Source organism: Lepus europaeus, chromosome 9, assembly GCF_033115175.1.
Source record: "Lepus europaeus isolate LE1 chromosome 9, mLepTim1.pri, whole genome shotgun sequence".
NCBI classification, from domain to species: domain Eukaryota; kingdom Metazoa; phylum Chordata; class Mammalia; order Lagomorpha; family Leporidae; genus Lepus; species Lepus europaeus.
In genome coordinates, this window is record NC_084835.1 from 81,922,556 (window position 1) to 81,943,451 (window position 20,896).

Consider the following 20,896-nt stretch of genomic DNA (forward strand, 5'->3'; position numbering starts at 1 on the left):
TAATGTCTCTAGAGGTGGTGATGGTATGTTTCATTGTATTTTATTTTGCTGCATTTGTGTGCTTAGTAAATATTTGTTAAATCAATGTATTATTGAAGAGGGCATGTGTTGTCCAACTGTAGTCAGGAGGAGAGGGTTATTATTAACTGTGACAAAATAAGCAGCATTGTCTTTGTCATTTTTCAACATTTAAGTGGTCAGAATAAAATAATTCCATATAACAAAGTCATTTTATACGATTATCTAAAGATATATTTTACAACTAATTCCTTGTGGCAGATACATCTGGATGCTGTATCATTTCAGACTAGTTTGTAGGAAGAACATTGAAGAATTTTCTTGACTTAGATTGAATGATGATTAATGTTTGTTTTGGAAAACATTCAATCTACCTGTATTTCATTACCCTCACTGTGCTTTACACGGTAAGACATGCAATTGTTTCTGTTGTTGGGTATTTATTTTTGTTTTCTTTGGCAGCTTATTTTTTAATATTTATTTATTTGAGAGGCAGAGAGACAGCACACAAAAACACATACACACAGATGTATGTAGAAACAATTCCCTTCAAAAAACATGAAAGTCTCTCAAAATGTTCTTTCTCTGCCACTCTCCGGGGTAACAGTTGTTAACTCTATTTTTTGTAATTGGAGTGGCTAGAGTTTTATGGCTATGTATTTGTGTATACCACAAACACTTGAACATACAGCTCCTCTTACATATTATTCTTTACATTGCTTATTCTTCCTTATCAGTTTTCCATGAGTGTCCTTCCACGTCACTACATATTTTCTTATTCTTTGTAATTACCATGTTTTGTTTTATGGTATGCGTATGTCTCCAATTGAACCTCTCCCTCTTAGACTGTATCTTGTCTGTTGTTTTAGTATTACATCATGTAGGTAGGCACTGGATTTCTATGGAAAAGGACCCAAAGGGGCACTAGATTCTATAAATTCTATAAATTGGACTTTTGATCTTTCATATTTTAATAGTACTGCTAAGTGATTCTCTAGGTGTGTAACGGTTTGAAACAAAATATTACATTATGATGGTGAGACACTTGGGCAGCTCTGATATGAATCCCAGCTCTGATTGCTTATTTATTTATTTATTTATTTAAAAAGACAGAGAGAGAGAGAGAGTGTGTGTATGTGAGAGAGATTGTGCTATGGTACATCTGTTGGTTCACTCCCCAAATGGTGGCAGTAGCCAGGACTGGGCCAGGCCAAAGCCAGGAGCTTGGAACTCCATCTAGGTGTCTGACATGGGTTGTAAGATCATCTTCTGCTGCCTTCCAGGCACATTAGCAGGAAACTGGATGGGAAGCAGAGTGACTGCGATCTGAACCAGCAGTCCAGTATATGGGATACAGGTGTTGCATATGGTGGTTTAACCCACTGCACCATAATGCAAGTCCCCTGGCTCTGCTTCATACTTGGGCATAGCCTGGTAGAAGTGAATTAGTCTATTAATATCTCAGTTTTCACATCAATGAATAAATATACCTACCTTAGTGGGTGCTTGTGGAATCATATGTGTTAACATAAAGTTCTTTAAAAATGCCTGGCCTATTTCTACTACAGAATTATTTCTAGAATTATGTAAGTATTAGCTGCTATTATTAATAACAGCACTGTGTAAGGATTCCCAAGATACTGAAGTTTGGGGTCTCCACTGATTTCTGCCTTAGAATGTTACTCTGTGGAGAATGTTGGCTTTCACTATAGGTATCCCTGTTGTCTATTTCTGTATGGACAGCAGTTTAAACTCCATATGTGGCCAAAAATACAGACACCTTAATTTTCATAATATTGTGTTAATCCTGACATCTTTAAATCTGATTTTCAGAGTTATATATCTGTCCATAGTTAATAGTAAAGTTCAAGTAAATTCCAAGTTGTTGCCAGAGTATATATCTTGGTTTAATCTTACTCAGCTTTAGGAATATTAGCTATTTAGATTATTTCACATAATATCCTCAATTGTTATATTTAGATTCTCCTGAGTTTCCACAATAAGGCTTCCATATATTTTATATTACTTTTCTGAAATCTTCACTGAGGATATTGTCCATTACCATTCAATGACTGTGTGAATTTTGATATGAGACAATTCTCTTGGTTTAGAAATAGGAGAACTTTTATGTGTTCGGACAAATTCATGTTTCTTTCACTCAGTTACTGGGAGTTAACTGATGTTTACCTCTACATTTAACTGCTGTGAAAATAAGACAGTGCTCTGGATCAGAGTCAGCAGCATTATCATCAGGCATGATTATCATTTTTGAGAGATTCCATTGTATTGGAATCTTTTAAACTCAGGTTTCTTTTAAGAAGTGTGATAAGGAAAGTAACATAGAAGTTATATTGACCGCGAATAGGATAAGGAATGATGGAATATGAGCTCAGTGACAGACATGGAAAGAAACTGCAGATATGACAAGGAGGTGCTGTTGACAGCCGTAGGGATAATCACGGAGAACAGGAAAGTGAATATCCAGATAGCCCGGTTTCAGTACTTGGCTCTACCACTTTCCAACCGTGTAACCATGGGCCATTTAAATGACCTCCTCTGTGCCTTTCTTATTTCATCCATCACCTATAAAATGAGGGCAGTTTAGGACCTATGTAATAGGATAGTTGTTTTGGAGATTGATTGAGCTCATATCCATGCTAGAATAATGCTTGATGCAGAGTAACTACCACATAAGTATTTGATCTTTATTTTTAAGAAGAGAAAATAAATTTTTTTGGAATCATAATCTGTCAAATTTTATTTTAGCTCTCAGTAAAATTTTAGGATGTATTATTATAAAGAGATGAGTGTGAGCATTTAGAAATGGAAGTGAAGTTCCCTGGAAGTCATTATGGATTCTCTAAGTTAATTCATGTCAAACTAAATTAATTTATTTTTGATAGGATTATTAGACTTACTCATCAGGAAGATGTGTCTGTTGGAGCTAAATTTCAGCCAGTCGTTTGACATGAATCTATTGTTAAGGCCTTTTAAAAGTGATGGACAATTATGCACTGGGTGATAGTATAATTAAATGAATTTGTAGCAGATTGAACATCTATAGACTAAGTATATTGATTGAGTAATCAGTATCAATCTGAAAGACGATCTCAGTGGCAGTCACAATGGCTTTATTTTCCATCGCTTTGTTTAGCTCTGTCATGAATAACTTGGCAGAATGCATCAAAATCATGCTTGTCAAAAATGTGTATATCACAGAATAAAATAGGGCAACTAAAAAAAATTGAACAAGACTCATGATTTCAGAAGAACCTTGTTAGCCTGAGCAAATAACCTGCAATAAAAAAGAAGAAAGTTACCCAAAATCACAGTGTCTTTTCTTAAAATATTTTTTCTGGGGTATGTGGCAATCTGCAAAGGATTTCTGGGATGAATGTACTGATACCTCGGATAATCAGATGTTGTGATGTTTTGGACTAATGAGATTTTTGGAGGCTCCACAAAGGCATTAAAACAAACAGTATTGCATAAAACAAAGGTGTATTTATGTTTGGCAAGTTTGAAAAATATACCACAGAACTGTGGCTGTAGTTTGATAAATAAATGTTGAAAGAGCTGAAAGAGTTAGTTGACTGACAGTGTGAGGTGGCTGCTAAAGAAATAGTGTCAGATGAAGTTGTATTGTGACTATAGGAGATAGAAAAGGGATTTAATAGTTTCTCTTTATTGTGCTTTGATTAAGCTACAGTTAGACTATTTATTAATGGTATTTAATTTGTTTTTAATGAGTATAATACTTAAAGATGTGTTTTAAAAGTGACATTGGAAAACCCAAGAATATTCCAAGAAAAATAGGTTGGCTGAAGGTGTCTGCAAACCATGTTATGTTATGGTTGAAGAAAGAAGCTAAGGATCCATTAACCTGAAAGCAAAGGGAGACTGGTCTCTAGCAGTGTTTAAAAACATGTAGCAACGTGTTTTGTGAATAACTTGCTGGGCCCCATTTTATGAATCTATATAGCACAATTACCTTTTAAGTTTACATCTTAGGACAGGGCTTACATTTAATATAAAATAATTGTTACACTCAAAGGCAAAAGCTGTTTGGTAGAATCAAAAGGTATGTAGAATCGTAATCTGCAGAAAAGACTTTATAATAACTATCAGACTCTGGCTAGAGTATGCTGCCTGCAAATTTCTATGATAGAGGGTTTTTTTCATTAAAGAGCCATTAACTTTTTAAATATTTTTCTGTTTCTTTTTGTTTTGAAATTTATTTTCACTTGAAAGGCAGAGATAGGTAGACAGACAAAGAAGTTCCCTCATTCATTGGTTCACTGCCCAAATGCAGAGATGGCTTAGGTCAAAGCCAGCAGCCCAGAACTCAATCAGGTCTCTGATGTAGGTGGCAGAGACCACACTACTTAAGCCATCCAGTGCCTCCCAAGATGCAAGAAGCTGCAATAGGAAGCAGAGCCAGGACTTGAACCCAGGCACTCTGATATGGGGATATGGGGATCCCAAGTGTATCTCACACTGCTGAGTCAAATGTCTGTCTTAGAGGTGTTTTTTGTTTTTTGTTTTTTTTTTTAACAGGTTTTATATATACTATCATTTAAACAATTGTTATTTTCTTTCATTTTTTAAAGAACATTGATTGCATTTGAGTCCCTTACTTGATCTTTTCTTTCTGTGTTAAAAATGGAATGCCAACTGGTTCAAGAGATTCTAAACTTACTGAGGTACAGACACTGCTAAAGTCCCACAGGAAATTCAGATTCCCCTCTTAGTTGCATAGAATTTTATCTGCAAATTCAGAAAATGACCACTGTGATTGCTATCATTCTATACCTCTGAAAAAGCCATTTCTCTCAGCTGTGTTCGGGTCTTATGACTCGGGGCAACTAAAATCACTTTTTCTGTAAGACAGAATTTGTTTCTGATGGATATTCTGTGATCCTGTGTGTCATAGTTGCTGGAGATTTTGTCTGTAAGCACATGTTGTTGAAAGCAAGCTGTTACTGCTGATACTCTGTATTTTCATTAGATTCTTTAACAAGTGTAAGGGTAATTTGCTCCTGAGTGTGCCATTCTTCCTCGTGTTGAAGCAGTATCTGGAAGCTTATTGTGATACCACCAAGTACAGCGTGGTGCAGATTGACTTGGGACTCTATAGAAGAATGTTTGTGGCAGTGGTCAGAAAATGATGATGGGAACCCAAGAGTACTTTAGAGAGGGCATGGAAAACTAGAATTAGAAAATAAGTTTATTTTGACACATCAAAATTTTGAAATCCATGCATAGTGTTTTCCTAATACAGCACTTGCTGTGAGATCTTGGGGGCATGTTACCTTTATGGAGGCCATTGCTACTGGGTGAGGTGGAGCTGATTCTCAAGGCTATCATGAGTCTATTTTTTATACATTAACACTACTACAGTGTTACAGTTTACTCATGAAATATGTTCAAATAGTATAGAAATTTTTAAGTGTCATGCTTAACCCCTTAACAAGTAACTACGTATGCTTGGAGTGGAGAACAGCCTATGTAGCAATTGTCTCATAAGTATTAGCTGCTCTTACCATGTTTAGAAATTGCCAGTATATGAATACATCAATATTGTGTGTAAAAGTTGTGTTCATCTGCTTACTAGCTTTATAGCCTTGGATCGATTAATTCAACTTTGTACCTCTCAGAGGATATTAATAATATCTCCCCTGTGTGTCTCACCAAGTTGTTGTGAGGATCACATGAAGTACTGTATGTTGTGTGAGCACAAATGAATTATTGTATGTTGTGTCAGAGTGCTCTGTAACTGTGGAGAGCTGGACAATGAATTACTGTTGTTTTAACCTCATAATCGTTTACTTGAGATGAGAGACTTTAAACATCTAAACACTTTAATGAACTCCCTATAAGGGTTAAGGGAAGACACATTAATGTTAGAAAAAGGGAGAAAGCCTGGTCATTGATACCCATTTAGGATTCCACAAATGTAAACATACTCATGAATCATTGAAATGATTCTTAATCTTAATTTATGTAGTTTTTATTTTTTATTTTATTTTATTTTTTTTTGCAATCAAATCACTAAGCTCTCTCTGGAAAGTTTTATGAAGGGCTTGAAGGGCCAACATTTTATCCTTTAAATGAGTGCTGGCTTAATGTGTTTATGTTAGGGATACTTAAAATAAGGTTTCTGTTTGAGAGGCACCCGTGTTTGAGCCAGTGTTCTTAGACCAGGAAAGTACTTAAAAACTTAACCTGAAGCCTAGAAAAATGTGTTCTTAACATAGCCCATTCCCTTTTTTTTTTTTTTTTTAAGTTTCTTTTCTTTTTCCTATGCTGGGGCATGCAGAGGTCTGAAGGAGGAAATTTCTTGAATGTGATTGTCTCACCTCAGAGTTGCATGGATCTTGATGTCTTTGAGACAGGTCCTGAGGTAGTCACATAACTCAAGAAGGTGAGATCCAGTGGTGTATTTGTCAGTTCCACACATCTGCTCACCTCCTCTGAAAGATAGAAGGCGATCCATCATTAGGAAGGGAGCTGATTCGATTGTGTGTACGCTTTGTGTCCCCAGCCCTGGAAAGTCCCCTTCTGGAGAGCAGTGGTGAATTCAGCACCTTTCCTGGAGTAGCAACTCAGAGGAAAGTGAGTAGCTGAGAACTGAAAGGGCTTTAGTGCACGAGAGATGAAGGATTACTGAGAGAGAAGTGGAATCACAAGTATGGCCTTAACACGGGAGAGCAGTTTGTTTTACAGAGAGGGAAAGGGCATTGTATGTGAAGGCTGAACGCTGTGACAGACTGTGATTTTTCTAGAAGAGACAGTGGTTTCTAATTACAGTCTTCTCTTGGTGGTGCAGTGCTGGTTCTAGTAATTCTTGCTGTGGGTATCCTTAGTGAAACTCAGCAGCTGTAGGAAGCTGGTTTTGAGGAAATATTTGATAAAGGAGCTCAGATTTTCATCAAGGACTTTGAAATGGGGTAGAGAAGATCAGTTTTTAGAAAATGTCAATACGTGTAGGAGAGAAATAAAACACAGAGCTATTAGAAAGGAGACCCAGTTCACTTTTTTTTTTTTTTTTTTTTTTTTTGTAGAAAACATGTCTCTGTACTTGGTACTGTTGGAACTATTAAGGATTCAATGAGCTGTTCCTATAGATAAGCATTGTTAAAATTTAGTGGCTTTCATATATGTTAGTAACAAATCATGATAGTATTATAATAAAAAAATGCATAGTTGCAATCGATAAATATGAAACTTAATTCAAAGATTATTTCAAGTTCTTAAGTAAATATTACATTGAATACTGTGTGTAAATTCCTTCCAAATCTAATTACATGTGTCATTCAGTTCCAGTCTCAATTTCATTTGGAAACATAAAGAAGTTGTAATTAGAAACTTAAGGAATATGGAGCCAGTGCCGTGGCTCACTAGGTTAATCCTCCACCAGTCGTGCTGGTATCCCATATAGGCGCCGGATTCTATCCTGGTTGCTTCTCTTCCAGTCCAGCTCTTTGCTGTGGCCTGGGAGGGCAGTGGAGGATGGCCCAAGTGCTTGGACCCTGCACCCACATGGGAGACCAGGAGAAGCACCTAGCTCCTGGCTTCAGATCGGCATAGCTCTGGCTGAAGCGGCCATTTGCTGGTGAACCAACGGAAGGAAGACCTTTCTCTATGTCTCTCACTGTCTAACTCTGTCAAGTAAAAAATTTATTAAAGAAAAAATAAACTTCGGGAATATTGAAAGCAATGTCCTTTTCAGATAATGGAGAGTGTGCGTATCGCAATCTGGTGGCAATTAGAGCAGTGTAGTGCTGGCAAAGCAATTGACCAGATCAGTGGCACCTGGTGGAACCCAGGATGTGACCCCTGGACAGTCATTTGCTGTTTATTCCAGAAAGCCTCATGGTTCTCGCAAGCAGTGCCCTTAAGGAGTCAGTGTGGTGGCTCTGAGCTCTCTCATCTCCAGCTCCACAACAGCTCTGCGTTGGTGTGTTTTATGTATTGAATTCCCACATTTGTAGAAAAGTTACACCATTTGAAAATTTTTCATTGCCCTAGCTATAATAAATGGGAGAGGTTGCCTTACGAACCATGTGTGGCTTGTTTCAAGTAATGGCTGGGGGAACACGGCTTACTAAGGGGAGCTGGAGGTTTAAGTCAATACTTTACCCTGGTACAAGAGTATAAATTTCCTATAAATGAAAACAATGGCAATGTGAAGTATTTGAAGCAAACATTTGTAGGAATTTACATATACCTTGGATAAAAGGAATTTCTAATCATTAAAGCAGAAGTCGGTGGAAAAGACTGATGGAGTTGCTTGTTTAAAAATACAAAAACTTTGAGTATCTCACTAAAATGAAATCTGAAACATAAGCAACAAGGCCAGGCCAGTGCTTCACGGCCTAACGTGTGGTGGTGCACTGGGCAGACTTGGTGTAACCTGCGGTCCTGATAGCTGGAGATGCCTTTTGTTCTGATTGCGTGCGGCTTTTCCCGCTCAAACGTCTTGGAGTATGGCTGCCTGTGAGTCTGATTCCCGTCTCTGTCACATTATTTTGATTGCATCAGTGTTCTGTTTTGTGAAGATAATTTCTCCCGCTCTTTGTTCTATTCATGTGCGTAGCTAGTTCAGTAAAGCTTGTTCCAACCCAGGAACCCCTCCTTCTTTGTCTCCTTTCTCTGCCTTGCAGGAACTGAGGGTGGCTTCTGGTGTTTGTGTTGCTCCCCACCTCTCATCCACTTCATGATGTAATTCTTGGCACTTTTACTTCCTTTGTAGAGTAGGATGTGATGTCATAGAGAAGGGGACAGGGCTATCCAAATTCTCTCAATTGCTGGGAGGAGCTGCCCAGGTGTGCTGAGGGGCCTGTACTCAGGAAGAGAAACAGGGAATCCTCCACAGTGAGTAACCCCACTTTCGAGTGCACCCAAATTTCCATTAAAACGTTGTCCAGTACGCTGGAGTGTCCTCCACAGCCCTTTCTGGATGTAATCAGTTTCCCCTTAGGTATTCCCAGTTCAGCTCAATTGTCCTCCTCTTTCCACCTTTCTGTGCTACCCTCCCATACTCCCCCCACTTTCCCTCTTCCTTGCCTGCTTACTCATGTGTCTGTGTCTGTGGACCTCTGCCTGTATCTTTTATGAGAGCACTGGTGTTCCCAGCATGGCCTCTCTCTGGGGACAGTGCCTACCCTACATGCTTGCACAGTCCATGTGACCATGGCTTCTCCTTTCAGTACTTCATCATTATGCACTGTTCTACTTCCAGTTCTTCTTTTAAAGATCTGTCAGCTTGTTTTGTTTGTTTTGTTTTCATGTCTCTTTCCCCATGGTCTCTGTAATCTAATCTTCCCCCTTTTCAGCTCTGTTGTGCAGTTTCCTTATTGCCTTATTTCCAATAGTTTTACATAAGCTCCTCTTCCCTGTGGAGTTTGCCTATGTTGCTTTTTTCCCCTTTCCCAGTTTTCAGGTCAGCTCTCCAAATTTCCTCTGAGAGGACCATTTTCCTTCTTTCCTATGGACATACTTGATGCTGTACCCTCTTTCTAGCATAGCTCATGCATCTGTCTGCTTTAAATGACGTAACTATGAGTGAGGAACTGATCAGGATTGGGAAAAATGGAGAAGTTGCCTGGGAACTGGAAAGGAGAGAATTGCCAAGTGGCCTAAAGATAAGGAGGAGCTCGCTGTATGGAATTCATTGGAGGACCTTGGTGAATAAAAAAGCTTTTGCTAAGGAACTAGATGAAATTTGCCCATTGACAGTAGAAAAGATTATGGAGCTATTCTGAACAGATTTGGAAGCTTTTTCAACTTTTAAGTTTTTAGGGTTGCCCTGTTAATTGTTAATAATAATTATGATCTTTTAGTAAATAATCATGAATGGGAACTCTAACATCTTGAAGTTGCTTGAAGCTCCTGTTTTTTTGCTATCTACCCCGGGAGGAGGTCACTGTGAACACATGTGCAGACTTTTACCTTATACCCAGATGTGGTTCTTGGTTCCACGTAGGTGGGCAGTGTGAGCACGGCTGCTCACTGCTTCCACCACGTGGAGTTAAGTTCCTGGAAGAATCAAGGAATCTTGACTCCCAGGACTGAAGGTCCAATGCCTGTGGAAATAATCAACTATGTCCCATGTGTTCCCATACCCTTTATGAAAAAGAACCCCAAATATTAAGTTGAGCAGAAGAGCAGAGAAAGAAAATGGGACTGAGTTCATTAAACTGATATGGGCTGAATGAGAAAAGGAAAGGGTTTACTGGAAATTAATTGGAAAAGGCAAAAGACAAGGAAACTGAGCTGAACTGGAAAACACTGTCAGTTAGTTGGACTCCTCTACATTTCTTTCAACATTTTGGCCATGAAGGGTTTTATTTTTTTAATTTTCCCCCTTTCTGCTTTTTGTTTTTGTTTTTGTTTTTTAATACAAAAGAAGTTGATCAAAACATGAATCCAATGAGGTGGTTTCTGACCAGAATTCTGTTTTCTGTTACTTGTAGTATTCAGGCTTCATGTTTCCAAAATTTTGGAAACTTAGAAAATATTTTAATAGCCTGAAAAGATATCTTTTAACATAAAATATTAGCAATTTTTAAAATAAATTATATACATTTAATAACTGGTTTCTTTAGGTTTCACATTTCTCTTTTGGTGTGTATGCCTTTGTAACTTTTTTTTTTTTAAACAATGGCCCCTATATGGTACAGAAATAGCCAATTTAAGAATCCAGAAAAAAATTACAATTTTCCCTTTGGACACTTAAGCTGTGTGATGGGCCCTTACCTTGAAATAAAAGCCCCTTCCCCTTTATAAGTTCAAGCAGAGATTGCATGATTCACATAAGTTGTTTTTCCTTTGTATGTGTCCATGCAATAATCTAGCAATCTTATGTTTATTTTTATTTTTTAGGCACTAGAAAAGCATCCCAACTCACCAATGACAGCAAAGCAAATATTGGAAGTCATTCAGAAAGAAGGGTTAAAAGAAACAAGGTCAGTATTCATATTTTAAACATTTTCTGTTTTAATTGACTAATAATTGTTGTTAGGTGCAAAATAATGCATGTATGTCAATTTTGATATTGTAGTTGATTATAAATTAAGTAACAGCCTGTAAATTGTTTGTGATCACAAAATATTTGGATGAACTAAGATTTTTTTTGAAACACCTGCTAACTTAATACAGTACATGAGATGGATTGATATACAGTGTACTTGCTTAACAAAGAGCACACTGTGTGACTTAACCCATTGGTGGAGTTATTTGTGTTTTTTTTTCTTGTAAGTGGAGATTGTGTTTCTGAAAGTGAGTAGTGAAAGTGAAACACTTTTTACAGCCTTTACAGATAGATTCCATAATATAAATATAAAGATGAGCTCACTCTAGCAAAATTCATAGTTCCAGTAAATATGGTTGAAAATTTAGTCCTCTTAGATAAGAACTAACTCTATTTGGAGCATCCTTTATCAGCTGTTGAGCCCCTGTTTTAAAAAAAATAATATGTTTATTCAGATAGGATTTGTATACTATAAAATTTGCCCCTTAGAATAAAATTCAGTGGTTTGTCTTGTATTCAGAAGTTCTGCAGGCTTCTCTGTCATCTAACTTTAGGATGTTCTGTCACCCTATAATGAAACCCTGTATGCATTAGCAGTAACTCCACACTCCCCACTCCTACTACCTCAGCCTCTGACAACCACTTTCTGTGTCTTCGCATTTGCTATTCTGGATATCACACATGAGTGGAATTCCCGTAAGTGTGGCCCTTTGTGACTGGTTTCTTTGACTTAGCAGTGATGTTTTCAAGGTTCTTCCATGTTGTAGACTACATCAGGACATCATTCATTTTTTTTTTGTGGACAGATAAGGCTCCATTGTATGGCTTTACCACATTTTGTTAACCCATGATATTTATTTTTATTTACATATTAATTTCACAGTTTAGGTTGTAGCCAGCAGTTTAGGGTCATATCACTTATATAACTTGATGAAAAAAAGAAGTTCTTACGGGATAAAATAGCTGTGATATAATACCATATACAGTAATCAGCTGTGTTGTGGGTAGTGGATTTTGTACATGAATTATCAGAAAGCCAGTGAGCATACAGTGGTTGCAGTTTGGTGAAAATGAGACCTCTTGAGCTATTTCTGAAAGTTTTAATGTGGAGACAGAACCACTGAGAGAAATGCCCTCCTGAGGCTGACCTTTCTAAAGACTAGATTGCACCTATAACAGCTGTAGCTTTAGGGTGTGGGCGGCATCAGCATTGAGCTGTTGAAAATCTGTTTCTTTCAGGTTAGATCATAGACATCACAGTTTGGTGGGGTATAGGGCATTGATTCTTAAATTTTCTGGTCTATTTTGGAGACATTTTTCTGCCTGCTCTGAAGAAATAGCCTGAGATAGTATAACTACCCAGTATCTGCAATTATTGTCCCCCTCAAAGAAGTGGCAATGGGAGGTTCATTAGTGACAGTGCCCAACAGCTCTGCTAATGGAGATCCTGTTCTAAGCCACATGTCAGTATGAGTAGGAGAGGTTACGGAACACAGGAAAACTGGAAATTAATTTTCTCCTTCCTCACTGTCCATAACCCTGAATATACTTAGGCGAAATAGAAAGAACTGAAAATGTTTGTCCTAGGGCTAAAAACAAAAAAGAAAGGAGTAAAAATGGAAAGATAGCAACCTCTGCTCAATGTGGGATTTGTGCTAGAAGAATCCACCAACAGGGACATAAAAGCTTTTCCTATCAGCAGATAGTTCAAAGTCATTCATTAAGATGTTATCTACAGGAGTGATGCAGCTGCTATCAGTTGTTAGGTACCTTAAGATATAAAATACTTGTACCATGGTTCTCAACAGCATTTTTATTATTGTCATTATCATCATCATATTATTTAACATTTTTCAAAAGTCTGGTCCATCCAGAATAGCACATTTAAGGGATTTAACACGTATTTTTTAGTAAAAACAAGTAACAAACAAAAACCCAAAGAAAAAACCTTTAACGAATACTTTAAGAATATTGAAATGGAAAACTTAAACACTAGTCCACCAAATGTGTCCCTCCCTCAGATACTGTAAAGAAAGCAAAACTGTGCTTGTTAAAAATACTGATGAAGTACTGTAGTGTTACTGAAAATACTGTCTTTAAGCAGTTCCCAAGTTGCATAGAATAGGGGCCTAGCAAAAGACAGATCACAATTCTTTTATTTTTGTAAAATCAGCTCTACAGAGAGAGAGAGAGAGAGAGAGAGAGAGAGAGAGAGAGAGAGAGAGAGAGAAACACATAGACACATACACACAGAGATCTCCCATCTGGTGGTTCACTTCCCAGGTGCCCACAGTAACTGGGCTGGGCCAGGCAAAAGTTGGAAACTCAGTCCAAGTCTCCCACATGGGTGGTGGGACCCAATTACTTGAGCCCTCACTTGTTGCTGCCTGAGCTCTGCATTGGCAAGAAGCTGGAGTTAGGAGCTGGAACTGGGGATCAAGGCCAGGTACACTGATATGGAATGCAGACAGCCTAACTGGTGTTTAACCATGGGGCCGAATGCATCCCAAATGTTGGGCCAAATGCCCACCCCTGTTCTGTTTCCTTAACTCTCCTCCTCTTTCTCAGTTGTGACCTGGTACTTATCATCTGTGTACCTCTGCTTGCTCTCCCTTTGTTTCTAAGTTCTACATTGCTTATTAGGATCACTTATAAAATAAATGCATTTAGATTCTTAGTGAGTTTGTGACTATACTGTTGGTTATATATATATTTATTTTTTGAAAAATTTATTTATTTATTTGAAAGGCAGAGTTACAGAGAGAGAAGAGATCTTCCATCTACTGGTTAACTTTCCAAATAGCCAAAATGACTAGGGCTGGGCCCGCCTAATGCCAGGAATTAGGAACTTTCTTCAGGTCTCGCACATGGGTTCAGGGGCCCATCCTCCATTGCTTTTCCAGGTGCATTAGGAGGGAGCTGGCTCAGAAATAGGGCAGCCAGGACTCAAACCAGCGCCCATAGGGGATGTCAGCACTGTAGGCTGTAGCTTAGCCTGCTGTGTCACAGCACTGGCCCCTATATATGTTGTTTTAAGGAGCAGATACTGACATTTGTTTTGCCTACTTAATATAAGGGACTGTTTTACTGCTTTTGAAGCTCTTAAGTATTTCCCAAATATTTAAGGTGGCTATATAAATGAAGTGCAACTGTGTATCTTTTTCTTAAGTAAAATTTAGAAGTTCCACCATCATAAGTTCAGATCTAGCTGATTTTTTTAAATTAATTATGGGTTTTTAAAGAAAGGAAAGTCAGTGACATGAGGCTTCCTTCAGACAGTTAACCTCTGTATACGGTGTTCTAGAGAAGAGAAGATAGGGGTTTTATCCATCAGTATGCCAACCTGGGCTTATAGTGAGGCCATTTGTTTCAAGTGCTAAGAAGACTTTTCATTTTCTATGTGCCAGGCGAGTCTTCTGTAGCATTTCCCTTGCTGCACTGTGATTTTTGTCCTTGTATGTCTACACTGCCTGTCTGTGAACTCCTTCAGGGCAGGATACCTAACACTCCTGGCATTCAGCAGAAATTTGATAAATAGTTACTGAGAAAAGAATCTTCTTCGTAAAGATGTTCATTTGATAGAGCTCAGTGATGACTTTGGCTGTGATCAGAGATAGAAGCTTGTTTTTCATGTGGCATGTGAGATTTTTCATCCTACTCAAGAGTTGTGGTGGTGTTAATCAAAAAGATCCTAACAATTTTGTGGCAGTCTCGTAAAGTGTATGCATGATGATCGACCCCAGCAGTTATCGGTGAACAAATGAAGTTCTGCTGATGTTTGTTTTCAAACACTAAGAGCCACTGGTTTCAACTTGTAACTTGCAATGGAGAAATACACCAGTAGTTTTGGCAGAGCTCATGTGGATGTTTGAATATGTTCAGTATACATGATATTGTTACTTTATTTGACTGATGACTTCCTTGACATTTTATGTTACCTTTTCTTCTTTTCAAGTGACATTTTAAATTACATACTTTTCATGTAGATAGGCTAAAAAGAGGACAGCTTTCCTACATCATGTTCTGTGTGTCATCTTCATGTTATTGATGAAAATGTGGAAATATGATTGAATTCTATTTAGAATCCAGGATAAAATAGTTTCTTCTTTATGGTTTCAAAAAGCTATTTGAATATAATACATTGTTAGGAGAACATGTAATTTTTGTTGAAAGAAACTAATAATTTGATCATAATATAATTTTTGTATACCTGATTATCTTTTTAATGAAAATTTATTTGGTAGGTTTTACTTCCTCTGTATATAATAAGAGAGGAGATTTTATCAAACATAATTTGATTTTGGTCCATCTATGCACTTACTTTGCTGATCCTGAGAATTTTCAGGCTTTTATTCCATTGTGCTTGTGGTCAATAGTTGATCAGTCATGTTTGCTTGGAATGATCTGAGTCATATCAAAAAACCATGCAGCTTGCATAGAGGAAGTTAAACTGTGCATATTACAGTCTGCTGCTTTCGTAGGTGGATATTGGATATTCCTGTTTGGACTACTTTAGCTTTCCACTTCCTCAAGGAGTTGGGGTGCTTCAGTAATGTGGGTTCTTGTCTGCAGTAAGTAAATACATTTATGCAGCCAAAGAAGATTCACTCTGGTTAGTTATTATGTTTCTTTGGGTGATTTTGGGGCTTTCTCACTTCTGCTGTTCTGGGTTTGATTTGTTGATCAGAAGTTATTATTTCACAAGAGGACTGAGGGGTTTTGGTCCCCAGGGATGCTTTTTTCTCTGCCATGTGTTATATGATGTTTTAATGTGATGCTTCCCTAAGAGTGTATGCTCTGTTAGTGTGACATCCTGGGCCCACAAGGCCTTGGAGTGGGCTCGCATCACTTACCTAATGTAAGCAAAACAGCCATTCATCAGTGAGGGCTAATTGTTTTGTGTACTGGACATTATCATTACAAGTACCTGTCACTGATGTAGCGTGAACTGTGATAATGGTTTTATATTATTTAATAACAGGAAATTAATTTATAATGGGTCTGAAAGGCTCATAAAATAAAACACACACACCACAAAGCAATAAAAGTTCTTTGTTGAGGAAAGACATGAGGTACATTTTTACAATATTATAGGTACTGTATTCTGTAAACATTTATGTCAAATTTCATCAACTATTTACAGGGCAATAGCCTATGATTATGTATTCCAGTAGAACACTTAAAAGTTTTATAAATAATCCCTGTTGTATTTGGTGTTACTCAAAATATGGACATATTTTAGATTTTATGATGTGGAACACACACTTGATAGTCCAGGACTTTTATTCTAGTATCAATGAAAACTTTTATACTTCCACTGATAATTCTTAGAATAAATTTGTTTTCACCTCCTTGTTTAAAGCTTTTTTATGTTTTCTCTTTTGCAGTCTCTGTTATGATATGCTGAAATTGGGATCTTTATTGCATACTGTGGTTTGTTAAAGACATTGCATTTTTTAAGAGGATAAAATGTCAGAAACTCTATTACTATGTATCGTGACAAACAGTAAAATTTCTTGGCACTGCTCTTGGTGAGATTTATGTTGCTAATTAGTGCTATAGGAGATGATTCTTTCTTGCTGCTGAAATGTTTTGTCTACAGATAAGACAGAAACACAAATAATTTCTATTGCAAAATCAATTCTTATCTCCAGATTCCATGTTGGCATGCTTTCTTTTATGCTGAAATGGTGGTCTAGTTTGTTTGCATAGGGGCATTTTAGAATTATAGTGTTGGCTCACAGTGTCATCCCTGCCATTTGTTAACATCTAATTCTCTCATTGTATAAATGGTGTGCACAGTCAGCTACTTAGAGAGGGAAGTATGAGACAATAGTGTTATTAAACAGAAACACAGGACAATTTGCATATATTTATATGTGTGTATATATGTATAAACGAGCTTCTGGAATAATCTAGCTTTTAATTCCCATAAACATTTTGTTCATCATCATTACTCAGATTGGAAATCTCAACCAGAGTTGTTCTTAACTCCCTTCTCCCCTGTCATCATGAACAGTTGATTCTTGGGTAGTGTTAGTTCTACTGCCTAAGTATGAATTTCTTTCTCTGAAGGCTACTTTTTGCCATTCTTAAATTCTTGTCATTCATTAGTTGGAATATTGAGCTACCTGCATATCTTGTCATCTTAACCCCCAGTTCCCACTTTTCAAGTCTGTTTAACCCTCAAACAATTGCGTCATTTATAGTAGTGTTTCTTAACTGATAATCCATAACATTCCAGAGAATATGTCACATGTAGCAAGTTAGGAATCACTTGTATGTTTGGTGATGATTAGATAATATTGGGTATGATACTTTTTTCCTAGGTATGTGGTATCTGGCTACATCCTTGATACTCCCAATTCTAGCCTCCTGCTGATGTGCACCTGTGGAACTTGGAGTCTGCCACCTAAAGGCCACATGGATTGAGTTCCCAGCTGCTGACTTTATGAAACCTAGCCCAGCCATGGCTATTTTGGGCATTTAGGGAGTGAGCCAACAGATGGGAGCTCTCTCTGTATATATGTCTGTCCCTGCTTTATAAATAAAATGAATTCTAAAAATTATAAAAGCTCATTGATATTTTGTATTTTCTAAACAAAATTAGTTAGATTTAAATTAAAAGATATAACATTAAATAAAAAGTCATAGTTTATACATGAATATTTCCAGTTGTTTAAAAATAACCTTGTAATATTATCATACATTAAGTTTCTTTAACTTAAAATTACTTTTCTATACATTATCAAAATAATTGAAATGATTCTTAAGAGGGAGTGACAAAATTGTTTATTACTGTGGAAGCATTTTCTGAGTTAAAACATCATTATGGGCCAGCGCCGTGGCTCACTAGGCTAATCCTCCACCTGTGGCGCCGGTACCCTGGGTTCTAGTCCGGGTTGGGGCGCCGGATTCTGTCCCAGTTGCTCCTCTTCCAGTCCAGCTCTCTGCTGTGGCCCAGGAAGGCAATGGAGGATGGCCCAAGTGCTTGGGCCCTGCACCTGCATGGGAGACCAGGAAGAAGCACCTGGCTCCTGGCTTCGGATTAGCGCAGCGCGCTGGCCGAAGCAGCCATTTGGGGTTAACCAACATAAGGAAGACCTTTCTCTCTGTCTCTCTCTCTCTCACTGTCTAACTCTGCCTGTCAAAAAAAAAAAAATCATTATGTGGAACTTAACCTTTAAGACTAGGTCTCAACTCCTCAGCTCTACGCTAATCAGCTTAAACAATTTATAGTCAAGCTTCAACATTCATTGCAGCCACAGCTGACTGCTTGCCATTGATTGGGTTATTTCCTCTATTATATTTTCATGATTTTCAAAGTAGAAATAGAGCCCCACAAGGCATTCATGAACTGTGCCCCATGTGATTGCGTGTGTGTGTATGTATGCACACATATGCATATGCGTGCATTTGTGTGCATGGGCTCTTGCGTACTTTTGGTAGTTATCACCTTGTTGATAGAAGATTGGATTGCTAAGTGAGAATGAAGTGCTTCTCAGAATCCTTTACAACTAATGTATTAAGTCTGGAAGAGGATTCTTCCTGGTTCCCCATTTAAGTTATACTAATAGTGATTATCTTTGCTTGGGCTGCCGCAGCTCAGGTTGCCATGGACTGGGTGGCTTAAGCAATGCAAGTTACTTATAGTTGTGAAGGCTGAAGTCCCAGATGGAGGTCTAAAAGTGTTAGTGTATGGTAAAGGCTTTCTCCCTGGCTTGTAGCCAGCCACCTTCTTGCTTTGTCCTCACCTAGCATTTCCTAAATGCCTCTGCACAGAGACACTCTCTGCTATCTCTTCTCATAAGGGCACTTATCTTGTGGAATCCTGGCCCCAGTCTTTTGATTTAGTTACTTCCTTAGAGGCCTCATCTCCAAATACTGCCACCCTGATGCTTAAACCTTCAATATAAGAATTTGAGAAGAAAATAAGCATTCAGTCCATAGCAGTGATTCAGAATTTGGGACATTTTCAGAATTCATGGCATAGCCGAAGAACATTTCTAGAATTTTGAGTATCTGGTTCATTTTGGAAGGTATTCCTAATAATATTCTTAATACAGTACTGTGCTTCTGTTTTTGTGCACTGCTGTTAGGTGTTCTTATATATAATTCCTAATATATAAACCAATGGAATATGTGGCTTAAGAAGTTTCATGTTCAAATTTAATGTGTATATTCACATAACATAAATCGATTTGGATTTTATTTGAAGCCTTTGGTAGAAATAGCTGTGGCGACTGCGCATAACCCTCAAGGCATCAATATCCACTAAGCTATGCAATTATAGCTATGAAATGCCCATTTCTTAATATATCTTTTTATTCTGTCAAGCCTGCTTTCTCCAGTCTTCCAAATAATTGAACAAAAAAAGGTAATTTAGGTGATTTCAGCTTTACCAAGAACTAGGTATAATTTACTCCAGAAACACTGAGCACTCTATAAATATTTCAGTGCAGAAATAGAACCAGAAATGGATATAAAATTACACCATGTGAGCCTTTCTAAGTATCCTTTGAAGGTGAAAATCTTTGGGGAGGAATAGGTATTTAACTGGGGTGATTTTATATAATTTTTTTTCTATGTAGTGCTTTTCTCTTCATCTCCTATTTCATTGGTTGTTCTCTTAATTGCCACACGCATAAGTGATTTGAGTTTTGCTTCATTGTATTGAACTTGACAACATAATTCAAATGCAAAACAGTTGATATGCTGACATGGGAACTTCTTTTTATAGTTGACTTGTTTTCTGAGGGAATAAAAATTATGGAATTTTGTTGAGCCAGGTTTTCTAAAAGCTATCATGCATAATTCCTCAGAGTAAGATTCATTTGACAATTGTTTGCCTGGAGTTCTTTTTGAGATTCGGGAGATTATTTTGCCTTTTTTTTTTTTTTTTTTTTTTTTTTTTAGCAAGTAAAGGCCTTTGGAGGTAAACTGCGAGATTGGCAGTCTAAACTTTGTCTGTTAGAAACCACGTCTTAGGAGGGCTCTCAGTATGCAGGTATGTGTGTACAGGGTGCTATGTGGTTAAATTATAGGACATTGAGAGATTAAAATGAAGTTGTGGACATGTAGGTATTATTACATAAAGTTAATCATTTAAATATCTACTAAATTACTGCTCAGTGTTTGCTCTGTAAGGTCCTGGAGCTTTGTGGGAGTTTTATTCATTCCATTAGCATTTATTAACTATATGATATATTCTTGAGACTGTAGAATTGTTGGCATAAATATATGAGCAAAATGTAGTTCAGGATTTAAAGCTGTTATTTCAGATCATTCATCTCTGTGTTATTTAATTAGGTCTTTTAACCTCTTCTCTATATAGCATGTCATAAACCTAGCACATAATGCTTTTTAAAAAAAAATATGTAAACTTAAGAATTTCTAAATTCTCTCTTGAATTCTTCATACATATATGATTTTTGAACATGTTAATTATTGTGCTTCCATCACAAATGTAAGCTCATGTGGTAAGGAAATCACATCTTTATATTCATTAATTTTCTTGGGATAGTGCTAAAATACTGTGCTTTGTGTACTAAGTCAAGCAAATTATTAAGTAGGAATTTGATCCTTGCTATTAGGCCAAATGTTAAGGGCTTTACATGAATTATCTTAGAAAGAAGCCTTGAGGTGAGTAGATACTATAATGTTTCCCATTTGTCAGATAAACAGAACCTGATGAGGTTAAGTACTTTGAGAAAGTTCCTCTAGCTTGCAAGTGATAAGCCTGGGATTTGATGTCTGACTTGAGCCAATTGCCTTTAACCTTTTTAAACACTTATAGCCTGAGTCTAATACAATTTTGATTAAAAATGTATTGGTTATAAGGTT

At 37.3% G+C, this 20,896-nt stretch overlaps 1 protein-coding gene across 1 annotated transcript in view; it reads left to right on the plus strand.

The window, feature by feature from the left end:
• The window catches only part of ASXL3 (ASXL transcriptional regulator 3), a 185,540-nt gene that overhangs the window by 20,155 nt on the left and 144,489 nt on the right, over window positions 1-20,896 (plus strand). The window contains exon 2 of the mRNA XM_062200257.1: window positions 10,906-10,988. Within this exon, the coding sequence (XP_062056241.1) occupies window positions 10,933-10,988 (56 nt within the window). The 5' untranslated portion in view covers window positions 10,906-10,932. The remainder of the gene's footprint in view (window positions 1-10,905; window positions 10,989-20,896) is intronic.